The sequence below is a fragment of the Macrotis lagotis genome, chromosome X (genome assembly GCF_037893015.1).
Source record: "Macrotis lagotis isolate mMagLag1 chromosome X, bilby.v1.9.chrom.fasta, whole genome shotgun sequence".
Classification (NCBI taxonomy): Eukaryota; Metazoa; Chordata; class Mammalia; order Peramelemorphia; family Peramelidae; genus Macrotis; species Macrotis lagotis.
Genome location: NC_133666.1, coordinates 53,656,690 through 53,672,274, shown reverse-complemented (window position 1 = coordinate 53,672,274; position 15,585 = coordinate 53,656,690). Strand labels below are relative to the sequence as shown.

The 15,585-nt window shown below is 38.1% G+C and overlaps 1 protein-coding gene across 1 annotated transcript in view; it reads right to left on the bottom strand.

Moving 5' to 3' along the window:
- Nucleotides 1-15,022, bottom strand: part of LOC141498669 (connector enhancer of kinase suppressor of ras 2-like) — a 392,492-nt gene extending 377,470 nt beyond the window's left edge. Inside the window, exons 1-2 of the mRNA XM_074201839.1 lie at nt 14,932-15,022; nt 14,094-14,257 (exon numbers count right to left, since the gene is read on the bottom strand). Of these exons, the coding sequence (XP_074057940.1) occupies nt 14,094-14,257; nt 14,932-15,022 (255 nt within the window). The remainder of the gene's footprint in view (nt 1-14,093; nt 14,258-14,931) is intronic.
- Between the last annotated feature and the right edge of the window lie 563 nt (nt 15,023-15,585).

Genomic DNA, 15,585 nt, shown 5'->3' with positions numbered 1-15,585 from the left:
CCATGCTAGGGAAGTAGAGGAGAAAGGAGGAATAAAGAATAGACTTTCACTGAAAGAAAAGACGTTCACGTATTCTTGATGAAAGGAGTATGTAGAAGCTTTGAAATACAATGAGAAATCAAAAGAAACAGAACAAAAGCAAATAGGACAGTAATCATTAGGATGCAAATAAGAATAAGTATGTATGTAAGTAAGAATGTTTACATTCTAATATGGGTAGATGTGCAACCTCAAAATCCTATCATCATCAAGGGTCATAAAGAGAATCTAATAAAACATAGGACCTGAGAATGGGTCTTTTTATGTTTTGATATTCTTAAAAGAAAGGAAAGAAAAGGAGAGGAAAAGGAACACACTAGGAAGGAAAAGAGGAGAGGGAGGGTATAGAAAATTATCTCACACAGTTTGGATAATAATAATAATAATATTGTCATTCATTCTCAAAGATCATGATTTTTATATCAGGGAGGTGAGGCCATGACAAGCACATGAATTAATTTTAGTGAAAGGGTGCTGGACTAAATCATCTACTTCACTTTTTCCTCTAGAGTCATCTAGGTCCAGTGCCCTGATATGAATCAGGATGACTGAAGATGTGAGGCAATCAGGGTTAAGTGACTTGCCCAAGGTCACACAGTCGGTAAATGTCTGAGGCTGAATTAGAACTCCTGTCCTCCTGACTCCAAGGCCAGTACTCTATCCAATGTACCATCGAGCTGCCCTTAGCAGGGGCTTAATTTGGATATGCAAATAAAAGACTATGTAAACTAGGATGAAGAAAGGTAGAGGGAAGAGGTTAGATTTGAAGTTCACTTTCATCGAAATTAGTCAAAGAAGGGAAGAAAATGCATACACCAAAATGGTGCAGAAATATATTTCATTAGAGAGCCAGGAGGAAAGGTAGATAAGGGATAAGAAGGAACAAGAGGAAGGGCAGATTAAAAAAAAAAGGAGCAGCCCTCAACAAAACAAGCTAATCATGGAAGGTGAATTTTGTAGAGGGATTTAAAAAGAAATAATGGAAGAGTAAGAACCTGTGACTGGGCGCTGAGTGAGATAAAAAGAAGAGAGGAAGGAGAATAGAAGAAGCTTGCATCAAACTTAGAACACTGGCACTAAGCATACTCCTCGCTCACTGCTATTTTCTTCATTATTAAAAAAAAGGCAGAAAATTCTTTTCAAAGTCATGATCGATCATGATTCCAGAAGACTTTTGATGGAACATGCTACCGTCTTCTTATAAAGAGGGGAGGGAAGAAATGGACAAAATGAGAATTTGTTTTGTTTAATTATCGATATTATGAGTTTTATTTTTATTCCTTTTTAATGGGAGGAGGGGAAATAAGACATAGAGAAGGTAGTGTTTTTGTTAATTAAAAAAACAAAAATCTTTTTTTTTTAAATAGAGAGGGAATAGTTTAAATGCAGTCAAGATTAGGAGGGAAACAATCAAATGGGGGGATGAACAGTGCATTAAGTTTCTCTGATAAAATTTTCACTTCCAAGATATATAAGTAACAGATCCGAGGAAGCAATCTTCAAAGGAAGAAATCTAAACTATTGATAATTACATGAAAAACATTAATCCTTAGAGAAATCCAAATTAATGTAACTCCCAAGTTCCATCTCATACCCTCAAATGTGAAAAATTGGCAAAATGGAAAATAACAAATGTTGAAGATACTGCAGGAAAGCAGGCACATTAATGTACTGCTGGTAGAGTTGTGAATTGGCCCAACCATTCTAGAAAGCAATTTGGCACTATTCCCCAAAGTTGGTCATGATTCCTGATGATAAGGATATTATCCATTTCCTGAAAAAGGTTTTTCAGGATGCAGAAGAAGACATATATTTTTACATAGCCAATGTGGGAATATATTTTGCATGACTATGCATATTTATTGCAAGGGATCGCCTATTTCTTTTTTTTTTCAAGGGTAAGAAAGTAGGGAAATAAAATAATTCTTATTAACTGAAAAAAATTAAAAGAAATTATACAAAAGTTAAATTATAAAAAAATTCCCTTTTAAATCTGGACCCATAACTTTCTCTTTGTAATGTTTGCTTCAACAAGTTTTCCTACTTCTATAGTACCCTAAAATATTTGAACTGGTTCCACAATTGAATCAACTCCAAGAAGGAGTCACTAAAGATTAATTTAATACTACCTAATCCTTTTAACATAAGAATTTAATTAAAGTGCACTGACATTTCAATGATTCCAAGAAATACAAATGAGACATCACCATTAATACAAATGGTATTTCCCTGAATAATCTCCCATTTTTGTTACATATGGACTATTTGAATGAGAAATTTATCTTGGTAGTGGGTTTTCTTAAGGACCCTACCAGATGTTGAAAGCTAACTAATCTCAACACAGAAAATGTTCTTTTAATTTCTATTTACCTACAAAATGGTTTAAATTACAGTAATCTACCCTGCATAGTGCAAAATGAACTCTAAGGTGTTCTCAGATCAGAAAGCACTCATTTCTTATGGTACCTTAATACCTACTTCAAAAGAACAAAGAGCAGATAAATTTATACTGCAAAATTATGAAAATATGTTTCAGACTGACTGTTGAGATGAAGGTTTTTTTAAATATAAAATTTGAATAGCAGATTATTTTTAAAAATAGACTAAGACAACTTGAAGGAACCTGTCAGATAACTTCTAGTCTACTGATCTAATCACTGATCCTCTAAACAAATGGATTTTGTGTCATGCTGAATGTCTACTTATCCAAAAAGGAGTTTAGGCAAAGACAGACCTGAGTGTTAAGGTGTTAGTAAAAAATAATATTTCAAAGGTATGGATCTTGGCTGCTGGCAGGATCAAAGAAATGTCTTATAGTTGTTCACAATTCTAGTCTTAGTGGACATCCCCCATCTGAGGATATGGACCCTGTCCTTAGACTGCAGTTCCTGGATTATTTGTATTAGATCAATGGGCTGAATACAATATGGGGAATCTTGACCACAAGTTAATCATATGCAATAGATTTCACTAGGTATATTGATGCTACCAAGAGATTAAGTCCCAAAGGCACAAGATCATGCTGCAAGAGTTTCTTTACCATGGACCTGGTTCTCTTAGGTTTAGTTAATATACTTTCTCAGTCAATACTTTCCATCCTTTAGTGATTAGAAAACAACAGGCATTGGGATAGGGTGAGTGGCAGAGGGAAGGGGGATAGCCTTCTTGTTCTGTAGTCATAGGCTGCTTTAGTGAGGGATGGCATGCATCTAAAGAGATGTCAGTGCCACATAGGAATTCTCAAAAAAATTTGAAAACAAAAATTTGATTTTACTTTGAAAAAGCATATTCCATAAAAGTTTATGAAGAGTGGAGGCATCACACGAATAGAGTATAAAAGCACCAAGAAGACTCTAGATTTCATACAAGGAGCATCTAAAGGGGAAAAAAACATTCCTTTCCTATATGTGTTATGAAGAATTGCAGAGAAAAGCAGTGCTCCAGTAGACACAGTGCTCACACAGAACCAAAGGGATAGCCATATGATCTCAACTTTTTCCTCAATCAGCCAGCCATGTGCCTGAAATTCTAATCACCAGTCACCCCTTTTGATTTAGGGACAATCTTCCAAAGGGTCTTTAGTGAAATGCAAATACCACCTATTTGAACAGATTAACTGGAAACAGAACAAGGAATGGGTACATTCTGGTAGATTATTAGAAATGGAATTTGTTCTCCTGTGAGCATATTTTACCTCAAGTAGTTGCATATAATATCCCATCCCATATAGATCATCCACTATAGCTCCAAAGGCAATCAAATTTTTTTAGTGTAAATGATTTTGTTACTCTATAGAAACCCTATCACACCATGGAAAAATGACCTTGGCCATTCAATGGCTAATGACAATGGATCACAAGCTCTGGCTTCAAGGATTATCCTGCCAACTGAGAACCATCCAAGCTAAGAATACTTATTGTCCAGACGATGACATGCAGTTGGATAGGCAACACATGAAATTAGTCCATATCTCTTGGACAAGCACTGTGGATGGACAGTGAGCTGGGTCCAGAAATGAATAGGAGGAGGAGAGCAGGTTGGATTGCATTGGGGAAATCAAACAGTACTTTCAATGAACCAGAGCTGCTCACAGCTGCAAAAATCCTTCTTTTTGACAGCAATAGGCTCTCAGTGATATTCTATGACTGAGAATCATAGACCACCACAATCTCATAAGAATGAGAAGTGTGGGTGATTCAAAGGAAAATGGAGAGAAATAGGGTGGGTGTAAGGCAGCAGCATATTACTAACATTGACTTACATGCAGAAAGTGGTATAAATGGCATCATCAGGAACATACGTGACAGAAAAGCAGATGGAAGGCCTGAATGGTGCACAGATAGCTACAGATATTTTTTTAGTAGTATTGTGGGTGGACCTTCTAAGGGAAATTTATGGGAAAAAATAGACAAAAGTCACATGGGATGAGGGAACAGAGATAGATGATGATTTGTACTGGGGGTAAGAGTACTCACACTATTGTTAAAATGATGGAACCACTAATGTAGTGAATTAAATAATGAAGAAGTTAACAAGGTAATTTGAAAGAGGGAATAGAATTATAGGCTCTCACCCTATTAATGAGAGACTTCCCAAGATTCCTATGCTCACTTTATTCAGACAGTGGGCAAGGGTCCCTTGGATGTGTGTTTAGTGGTCTCAGCTGAATCCCTAACTGAAGGTCAGACCTAACTTAGAAAGGAAGAGAAAATGACAATGCCAGAAAAGGAAATGATTTTTAACTGATAAAAAAAATCTACAGCATTCAGCTAGGAAGATTAAAATTTCTATTAAAATCAGATTTGTGTCTATGTGTGTGCAACATAATAAATGAATCTTTATGTTAGACCTGGAGAATGGAGTGGTAAAAAATAGAGCCAAGAAGTATTTTCACTTGGGAAACAAACAATTAAGCAACTGTAACACATCATTAATTAACAAAATTAAATTAACTCCTGTATGAGGAGATATGAAAAATGCTGGAGTGAGGGCATCAATGATGACTACATCCTCTCATCTCTAAAGTGCCCTATTGGATTTGGGGACCTGAGGCCCATCCTGTTCACCAGCCTGGCATTGCTAAGTGACATGAAAAGGTCTTAGTGTGGTCTGCAGGGATAGTTCTTGGGGCAATGTACTGGTTGTACAACAACACACAAAAAATTTAAAGTGCTTTGTGCTTCAGCAGAATTAGCTGTGAAATGGGGGTATAATATACACATGTGGGGTGGAGTCTACCCTCATTTATCAGAAGAAGTATTGTGTGATAGGTAAAAGGAGAATTGGCTTTGAAATGAGGAAGGTCCCAAAGCTGGCTTAGTTATCATATCTGTGTGATCTGGGCAAGTCATTTCCCAACTCTGGGCTTTAATTTTCTCTTCTGCAGAATGAGAGGGTATGAAGGGTTGATCTCCGAGGAAATTTCTAGTTTTCAAACCTATAATTCCATAAATATTTGTGACTAGAACACAAGAGTATGAATATAATGCTAGAATACTTTCAGGACTATCAGTCAGCTGTCACAAAGCAATAGTCATAACCACAAAAATTATATTTATCTATATGGAGAAGTCAATCACTAAGGTGGATGCATTCATTTTTCAGAGGCATTATTGATAACACATACTATAAACTCATTACTATGTCTGAATGTTTGGGAAGAATAAAACTGGATGCAATTTTGTTCACATTTCTGCTCTAAAATATTTTGAAGCTAGGTTTAAAATCACTTAGTCTTCAACTCCCTCCCCCTATACACACACACACACACACACACACACACACACACACACACACACACACACACATACACAAACACAACCATTACTGTAGCTCGGGGGCTCCTAGAAAACCTGCAGCACACTACATTTCAGCTACATAAATGGGGTGGATGTTGTGTTAACTACCCCCTTTGGTGATACTCCCAGCTCCCAATTACTAATACACAAAATCACATTATCAAATCAAATCAAAAGGTCCATTATCCCAGCAAATGAACCCAGTGCTAAGGATGAACAAGCAAAGAGACAATGTTCTTTTCCTTGAACAGGGCAGTCTTCTATTTCAGACAAAAACCCAGTAGAGAATATTGATAAAAAGAAACTAACCTTGTGATTCTGCACAGCACCTTCTGCTTAGAGGCCTTGCTCACATTTGGAAATTGCATCATTTTGCATAGTGATCTCATGACCACTCCATTATTAGGACTCTAATACAACTACAGACTATTGAAATTGTAAGGGACCTTAAGGAGCATTTGCAAGGTGGGGAAGTTGAAAATTCAATACAATTCCACATGATTTACTAAGCACCTACTTTATGCCCAGCAAGAGGAATACAAAGGCCAAAATGAAAAAGATCTCTCCCCTCCCAGGTTTCATTCTTGGATTTGTGCTAAGGTCAAACAGCTACTTAATAAGGACATGGCTGAAACTTTGGACAGGAGAGCTCAAAAGACCTGTAATATTCCCTACTTCATGTCAACTTGTAGCTGAAGAAATTATGACAAGAAATCCTTCCAAAATTCATGTAGGTCTTCTTTAGCTAACCACAATATGGTGACTTGTTATGGGAAAAGACAATGGAAAATGTAGAGGGAACCATATAACCAGAATTGCTGCCATATTAACTGGACAAAATAATTTAACTACTTCAAAGCAGATTAAAATATTGCCTTCTGGCAATTTTCAGGACCCCAGTCGGAGACTTTGGGAGGGGAGAGACTTAGGAGGGCACTTAGAGCCTAGATGATTTCACCTCCCTTTGTTTTACATTTTTTTGTCTGAAGAAACTATAAATAGCTTGTTCAAGGAGATTGGCTAAGAAAGGGAGGTGAGATAGAAAAATGCAATGAATACCTTGAAAGGACGGCAGAGTCTAGTAAAGGAATTTGTTGCTGTTGTGATTTTACAGATGGAGGAGACTCAGGTATGTTTGAAGACAAGAGGGAAAGAAAGAACCAGTTCATAAAGAAAAGTTGAAGTTTTAAAGAGAGAGGGGACATAATTATGGATGCAATCTCCTGGAGAAGACAGGAGGCAATGGAATCACAAGTAGAGATTAGCTTTTAACAGGAGGTTGACTTTTTTGTTGGATACTAGTGGAAAGAAGAGAGTGGGAGGTGATATCAAAGGATTTTTAGAAAAGATAGCTTATGTAGGAGAAGAGGGAGATTGTGTTAAATAACCTCAATTTTCCGAATAAGTGGTGAAGAACCCTGGCTGAGAAGGAGGAGGGTCTTGAGGAAAGATTTGGAATAACTTCCATGGAAGTGAAACAAGGAATTACAGAGGAATAAAAAGCTTGTCCTACTTCAGAGTGGTCAGAGACGGACAGATTCCAGTTTCTAATTAAAAAATGCAACCCTTGTGGGTATTAGTGAAATCTAATATACAACCTTCCCTATATGTGATTGTGGGGTAGTAAAGGAATAGGTCATCGAATTCAAAGGCTGAAGAAATGGGAGATTAGGGAGTCTGAAAAAGCATCTTAGTCAGATGTTCTTAATTTTGTCTTATGGACACTTTCAACAGCCTGTTGAAGACCAAGACCAGGCAGCGAGGCAGCGCAGTGGTTAGAATGCTAGGTTTGGAGTCAAGAAGACTCATCTTTCTGAGTTCAAATCTGGCATCAGATACTTATTACAAATATGACCATGGGAAAGTCACTTAACTCTGTTTGCCTAAAGTTTTCTCATTTATAAAATGAACTGGAGAAGGAAATGGCCAACCAGTATCTTTGTCAAGAAAAACCCAAGTGGGGTCATGAAGAGTAGGATATGACTGAAAACAACTGAAAAACAATTTGACCATTTTCTCAGAATCATGTTTTAAAATAAGTAAAGGAAATGCTAAATTTCTTAGGTTAGTGAAAATAAAGGTGAATTTCTTCCTATGCAAGATCAAAAACATACTTGAATCTATCCACATTGGAGTATGCAGACTTCAGAAGATTGAGAATCCCTGCTTAAAGTGGCTATTAAAATTCCCTAGACAAAGAGTTGAGGAAGAGAGGAAGACAGTAAAGAGGGGGAATGATCTGGGGGGGGGGGGTCAGTATATTATAGTTACCATACTTTGAATTAAGTGAAAAATTTTAATTCAGTGTCATTTGAAAAAAGAAAAATTGCTAAGTAAAGGTGGTAAAGAGAATATCTTAAAGTGACAGTGGAAAGCAAGAATTCTGACTTCTCCACAATCCTTGCATCAAAGAATATGGAAGTAATGAAAATGAAAGCCAGAGATTCAGAGTCAGGAGGGGAACCCAGTCTCAGTGAAGCCTAGCAGGCAAGAGTATGAAAGAAAGAGACTCTGGATGAAGAAAAGTTTTCATCATGGAATGGGAATTCCAGAGCACACAGTGGAAGGAGTAAGCATGGGTGCAATGGGACATAGGTGGGTTATGGTTGCTTGGGATAAGGATGAGATAGTAGCAGGAGAGGGCAAAGGACATGCCCCTCCTAAATGGGGCATAACTGATATGCCCAGTAATAGGGAAAGAGGAGAAGCTTAAAAAGTAGTAGTGGGTGGAAAATTAATAGAAAAGTTTACAGTCTTCAAGGGATGTTGTGAAAGGAGGTAGACTATCTTAGAGTCTGCTCCTTCACCTGAGTGGAGGAGATGGCAGGCAGACAAATGTCTATGCACAAATGTGTAAAATAAGGGAAATTAGTGGTGAACTGCAGATCTTAATTCAAGGGGCAAATGTGATCTCATAGATGTCACATGGTAGGAGAAGACCTATGACACTGGACTATACCTTTGAAAGGGTGTACCTCACAGAAAAAGGACAGAATAGGCAAGGCGTAAGGGAGAGCAGAGCAGAATCGCGTTGTATATGAAAAAGATAGACTTACATGAGGAAATCCAAGAACAAGAATTGGGAACATGATAGGAAAGCATTTGGGTGATATTCAGTAGATTGTGATAAACAGAAGAAAATTGTCATCAAAGTTTACTACAGACCATCTGGACAGAAAAAGGAAATAGATCAGAAGGCTGGCAAAGAGTTGTGATATAGTAGTGATGAGAGACTTCAATTATCCAGACATATGTTAGCACTCTCTCTCTGGCAAAAGCAGAACATTTAATAATTTCATAAGTAGCTTAAATGATAATTTCATTTTTCAAAAAGAGGGAAACAAATCTCATCCTTATCCCCAGCAACCATAACCCACCTGATTCTCAACAGTAAAGAAGAAGCAGTTATTCATATAGATATAATGGAGAAGTGACCATTCCAGGTGGCACACAGTCTCATAGGTACCTGAGGTTTGGGAAGAACAGATTTCAAGGTATTCAGAGAAATGATGGGTAGGAGCCCATGGATTAGAATTCTCAGTGGAAAGTCAGCCCAAGGCATATAAGAAGTTCTCAAGAATGAACTTCTAAAGACATAAAGAGAAATAATACTGATGAAGAGGAAAACCGGGAGTTGCCGAGACACTCTCAGTGATCTCTGGAAGATAATGTAAAACGTTATGTAGAATTAGAGAAAGGGAAATTCATTAGCAATCACAACAAAGAAAAGAAGGGAGTCTGCAAACTACAGGCCAGAGACTTAGACTTGGACTTGTTAAGGTCAAATTCTGGCAAAATTCTAGAATGTGCTAATAAAAAGGTAGTCACTGAACATTTACTAGCATGTTAAGTTCTACAAAATACTATACACATGCATTCTCATTTCAGTCTCACAACAACCCTGTGAGGAAGGCCTATCACTATCCATGTTTTATAGATGAAGAAACTAAGTTTCATGAAGGGTAAGAAAAGGTCAAGTGACTTGCCTAGGATCACACAAGTAGGAATTGTCAGTAACAGGATTTGAACTCAGGTCTCCTTTAATTTCCAGTACAACCTCTACTTTAAGAAGTGCCTGGTACATATTAGGAATTTAATAAATGTTTATGGATTACTGGATTGCTAGTACTCTTTGACTTGATAGGTTAGCACTGAGCACAATAGGGAGAACCTATTTCTGTAAGGAAGAACTCCCTAATAATTATATTGATATCAAAGTGTAATGAGCTACTTTTCTTTTCTCTCTCCTTCTATGCCCTTGTGCCCCACTGAAGGCCTAGCTCCCCTGGATCCTCTCCCTAGCACCTCCCTGCTACCATCGCACTGTAATATTACCTTCTTTGAGGTTTATGTAATCTGTATCCAGCAGACAACGAAGAGTCTTCTCACTGCTGTCTACTTCTGGAACACTTCCCTTCTTTTCGCACTCATTCACAACTCTTACTCTCATATCAGGGGACTTAAACACACATAATGATGCCCTTTTTCAAGACCCTTAACCTCATAGTTCTTCAACTTATTTATTTCCCATGACCTCAAATACATGTAGAGATGATAATTCCCTTTATATTGAAATCACCCCCAAATGTATCACTTCCCCCTTCGGGTACTATCAAATTTTCTAATCTGATCATAACCTGTTGGCATTCCAATTCTCCCTCTCCCTTACAAACCCTGACTCTTCTCTTCAATGTCATCATAAGCTGTATTGTCCCCAAACATCAACTCTTACTGGCTACACTCTCCTGGATTCACCATTTTGATCCCATCTCTTACTGGTCTCTTCTCTGAAATCCCTGACCTCTTTCTAGCACCAGTTTTGTTCTACCAAGCTCAGTCTTGTTTTACCCCTAACAGCTACTACCTCTACTCTTTTTTTAAGAAAGATTTTATTTATTACTCTTTTTTTTACTACCACCTCTACTCTTACTCATGGCTACTGTACATAGCTGGAGAAAATCATGAAGCCATGCTGATTAGGACATGTAACAAGTATATGTTACATAATCTCCCTTTTTTGTTTTGTTTTGTCTTCATTTTATTATAGGGCAATGGGGTTAAGTGACTTGCCCAAGGGTTCACAGCTAGTAATTATCAAATGTCTAAGGTTGGATTTGAACTCAGGTCCTCCTGACTCCAAGGCTGTTTCTGTATCCACTGTACCACCTAGCTGCCCCTATGTTACATAATTTCTATCCCACTAACTCATCCTTCACTCCTGCCTCATATGAAGAGGTGACTCTTTGTCTTGCTAAGGCTAAGCTCTTTACACAGAGACGGGATCTCATTCAATATTATCTTCTCCAGTCGATTGTTCCTAGTGCCACCCCTACTGTCTAACTAATCTTCAATCTCTCCTTGTCTACTGGCTGCTTCCCTATTCCTTACAATCCCATATCACCCCAATTCACAAAAAAACCTTATTTGTCCTATTACTGATAACTATCATTCAATAACTCCTTTTCAATGACTAAACTCCTTGAGAAGTCCATCTATTTTGAGCACCTCCTTTGATTCCTCTCACTCCTTACTTAGCTCTCTGTAGCTTGGCTTCTGACCTCATCATGCAACCACTCTTTCAAAAATTGCTAATGATCTGACCTCTTCATTGCCATATCTCATAGTCTACTCAATCTCCATCCTTCTTCAGTTCTCTGTAGTGTTTTACACTGTCAATATTTCTCTTCTCTTTGATACTATCTTTTCTCCAGGTTTTCAGTACACTATAATGTTGGGGTTCTGCTCTGACTGCTCCTTTTCAGTCTCTTTCTGACCATGGCCATTAACAGTGGGTATTCCAAAAGGGTCTATCCTGGATCTTAAAGGATCTGTCCTGGGTCCTCTTCTGCTCTTCTATGCTATGAAATTTGATGATCTCATAAGCTTCCATGGATTCAATTATCATCTCTAAATGAAATATTCTCCACTTTACTCATCCAGTTCAAACTTTTATCTTCACTGACAGTCTCTCATCTCTACCTGCCAATGGTACATCTAGAACTAAATGTCTCATAGACATTTTGAATTCAACATGTCCAAAAGTAAACTCATTATCTTTTCTCAAACCTCCCTCTTCCTTTTTCTTTTTTGGAAGGACACCACCATCATCCTAGCCATTCAGGGTCACAACCTTGTTGTCATCCTCAACTCCTCATTCTCTCTCAGCTTCCTTAACCAATCAATTAACAAGTCCTGTCTACCTTGAAACATGTTTCACATACATCTGCTTCTCTCTTCTGGCATTACCACTACCCTGATACATGTCCTCATCAGCTCATGCCCAGATTATTCCACTGACCTGCTGGTTGATCTCTCTGCCCCAAGTCTCCCTCTTTTTCGACCATTCTACACTTAACTACCAAAGGAATATCCTGAAAGTACTGGTCTGACTATGACACTCCCTAGTCAATGAACTCTAGTTGCACCCTATTGCTTTTGGGAGCAAATTTAAGACTTATCTGTTTGACTTATAAAGTCCTTCACACTTAGCCTCTTCTTACCACTCCAGTCTCCTTAACATCTTATGCTCTTTCCCTGTACTCTGTGATGTAATGAGAGCAGCCTCCTTGATAGTCCTTACACAGGACACTGTCTCCCAACTTCATGGATGTTCATTGACTATGCTCCAGGCCCAGAATTTTCTCCCTGGTTAATTCCATCTGGTCTCAGTTCAAATCCCATATTCCATAAGAAGTTGTTTTTTTTTTTTATCTCCCTTAATGCTTCCCTCTTTGGTAATCTCCAAGTTATCATGTACGTATCTTGCTTGTGCAAAGTTGGTTGCATGTTGTCTCCATTATTAGACTATGAGCTCCTTGAGAGCAGGGTCTAGGTTTTGGTTTTGGTTTTTGAGGAGGGGAATCTTTATTTGAATCCTTGGCACTTAGCTCATAGTAGGGGTTTAATAAATTCCTATTTATTTTACTTGACTTGATGGATTTCTCCTTGCTGGAGGTCTTCAATCAGAATTAGGCTCCAGGGGGGCAGCTAGGTGGCGCAGTGGATAGAGCACTGGCCCTGGAGTCAGGATGACCTGAGTTCAAATCTGGACTCAGACACAATAATTTCCTAGCTGTGTTATCTTGCACAAGTCACTTAACTCCCCACTGCCTTGCAAAAACCAAAAGAAATATCATTTAGAATTAGACTCTAGTCTACTTTTCTAGATTTATTACATATTATTTGCTCTGATGTTCCCCATGTACTAGCCAAACTTCCCTGCTTACTGTTACCATCTCTTCTTTCCATATTTTTTCACAGGATACATTCCCTCCTCACCCATGCCTCTTAGATTTCTTATCTTTTTTCACAGCTCAATTCAAGTAGTGTATACCTCAAGAAGAAAATCCTGATTCTTTCCCTTAACCTCAGTCTATGTTGCCTTCTCCCCAGAAATTAACTTGTTCCCATTTTGTATATCAATGCCTATTCTCCTGCTGTTTCCAATCTGCCCTCCCCAATAGAATGTGGCCTCTAAGAGGAAAAGAACTGATTCATTGCTGTCTCTGCATTTCCAGCCACAGAAATACTCCTTGGGTACACAAATGGAGGTGCTAAAAAAAAGAGGATTTAATGAATTTGGGGCTGAAACAAAAGCTCAGAATTTCCTTCTAACTCCAAGGTTCTTTGAAATAATGATAAATCCATATTTAAACCATTTTGCTTAATGATCCCAAGTATTTAAACAAAGAGTGTTTAAATACTTTAAGCACTCAATTCATAAATGTCCATTGGACTCTTCAGTCACACTATGACATAGGGGGATCTGGCTCTAGGGTTAGAGGCAATCTCCTGGGATTTCATGTCTAGTCCCAATAACTCCCTTCTCATCCTTTGATTTATCCAAAGCCTTAGTAGAGGTGGCAGCCTCTCTCACCTCCACCTTCTATAATCCTCTGTTTTGATTTCCCAGGGATTTCCAAGCTGATTGATGAGGCCACTCTTGAAATCAATTGCTGCAAGGCAGCAGCTTTGGACAAGCCCTGTCCAAATTCCTTCAAAAATGTTCCCATATATCCTGCCCTTGTCCATCCTAGCCAGGACTTGAGACAGCAGTCATACCCCAGAGCAATAAGAGTGGGGGTCACTCCTATTCTCAGCCATGGCACTATGAAAAATGACTAGTCCACAATAGCTTCTGTGAATCTGAATGGCAAAAATGCCCTTAATGGAACAGGCAAAAATATAATTCTTACTTGTAAGTGATTTTTAAATAATTAACAAAACAAGATGCAAGTATGCCAATTTTTTACTTACCAATATACCGAGCAAATCAACAGCTTCTAAGATTAAGTCTTGGTGATTAGGAATGATCACTCCCAGATCCTCAAGTTCTTGATTTGTTATGCGTAGCAACTGTTCTCCGTTGACGTTTTCGCCCTCAAAATTATCAATGTATTGTTGAATACAGTCATCAAGACCTGAAAAAAAGAAATGAAAAGTCAGAAAAAGAAGCCAAAGAACATAGGGATAGTACCTCCTATGCAAAACCTCCATTTACAGGAACAAGCAGGAAAACAGCTTGTGCTGCTAATACAAAGCTTCCCTTTTCAGGCCTGATGTGCTATTTGCCACATCAAGAGGTGGGTTCAAATACAGATTCCTTTGATCCTTAGTTCAGAAAGTGGGGGATGAGAAAAATTCAAAAGCTGATTTTTGGATGCCTCCACCAATGTTTGAGAAATTAAATGGAGGTGACATGACAATAAGTTTGGTGTTTCTAATTCATTTTAGAGGTGAAGTTTGGGCATTAGACAAACATTTAAAAGTATCAAAATGATGGTAGCTACAAAACTGCCTTCATTGTCCATATACGATGGCCAAACTCTATCAGCCAATAGATATTTTTCACCAGCAGGTCAGAATGACAGGCTTGTGTTGTTACTTTCTAATATAATGGTTTATTTTACTTAAGGTCATTCAGACCTAAGCAAAGCTGAAATACCCTCCCTCTCAATTTGCAGTTTTTCTGGCTTATTGTTTGCTTTTAAAAGGGGAGATAACAATTCTGATTTAAGGGAGCTTGTGCCAGACTACTTGCAGAAACAAAAGCAGACAAGAGATGGTGAACAAAGTTAACAAGGTACTGGGGTACCTTCTTCTTGCTTGTTTATGTCAAAAATATGACTAAAATCATGCTGGCACGATCTGCCTGGATAATTTACGATCCATTTTCTACGTTTCATGACAATAAGTAGGCATCATTTCACTTTCTGAACATGATAGCTTTTATATGCTCCAGATATTGCTCAGTGACTCCCCTTGAAATGCTGATACCTTATCAGCCTCAACTCTTCATATATGTTTGAAGAATTAGTCAGAAAAAGATACACAAAGTCATTTATTGAAGTTAAGCATCTTAAACATTTCACACACCCCAGGTTCCAACACTCTGCTGTAAAACCTGTATCAGGTCCTGTCACTAGAACATGATACATCACCCCCCAAACTGCAGGAGTAGGCTAAAGAATGGGGTTGTGTAGAAATGTAATAAAAGCATACAAGGACTGTGTAGCACTGAATGTCTCAGCTACAGAGGTAGCAAATATCATTTCTCTTTATCCTATAGCTTTAGAAGCCCTTTCATGGAAAGGAGGATGGGAATGGGGAGGGTGAGGGGAGGAATAGGAGGAAGGGGGGAAAAAGAAGGAAGCAATCTTTCTTCCAAGAAAAAAAAAAAAGAATTGAAATGGGACAAAATCTGTGTACTCACCAAACAATGCCCATTGGGTACCCAAAAGTTACAGAA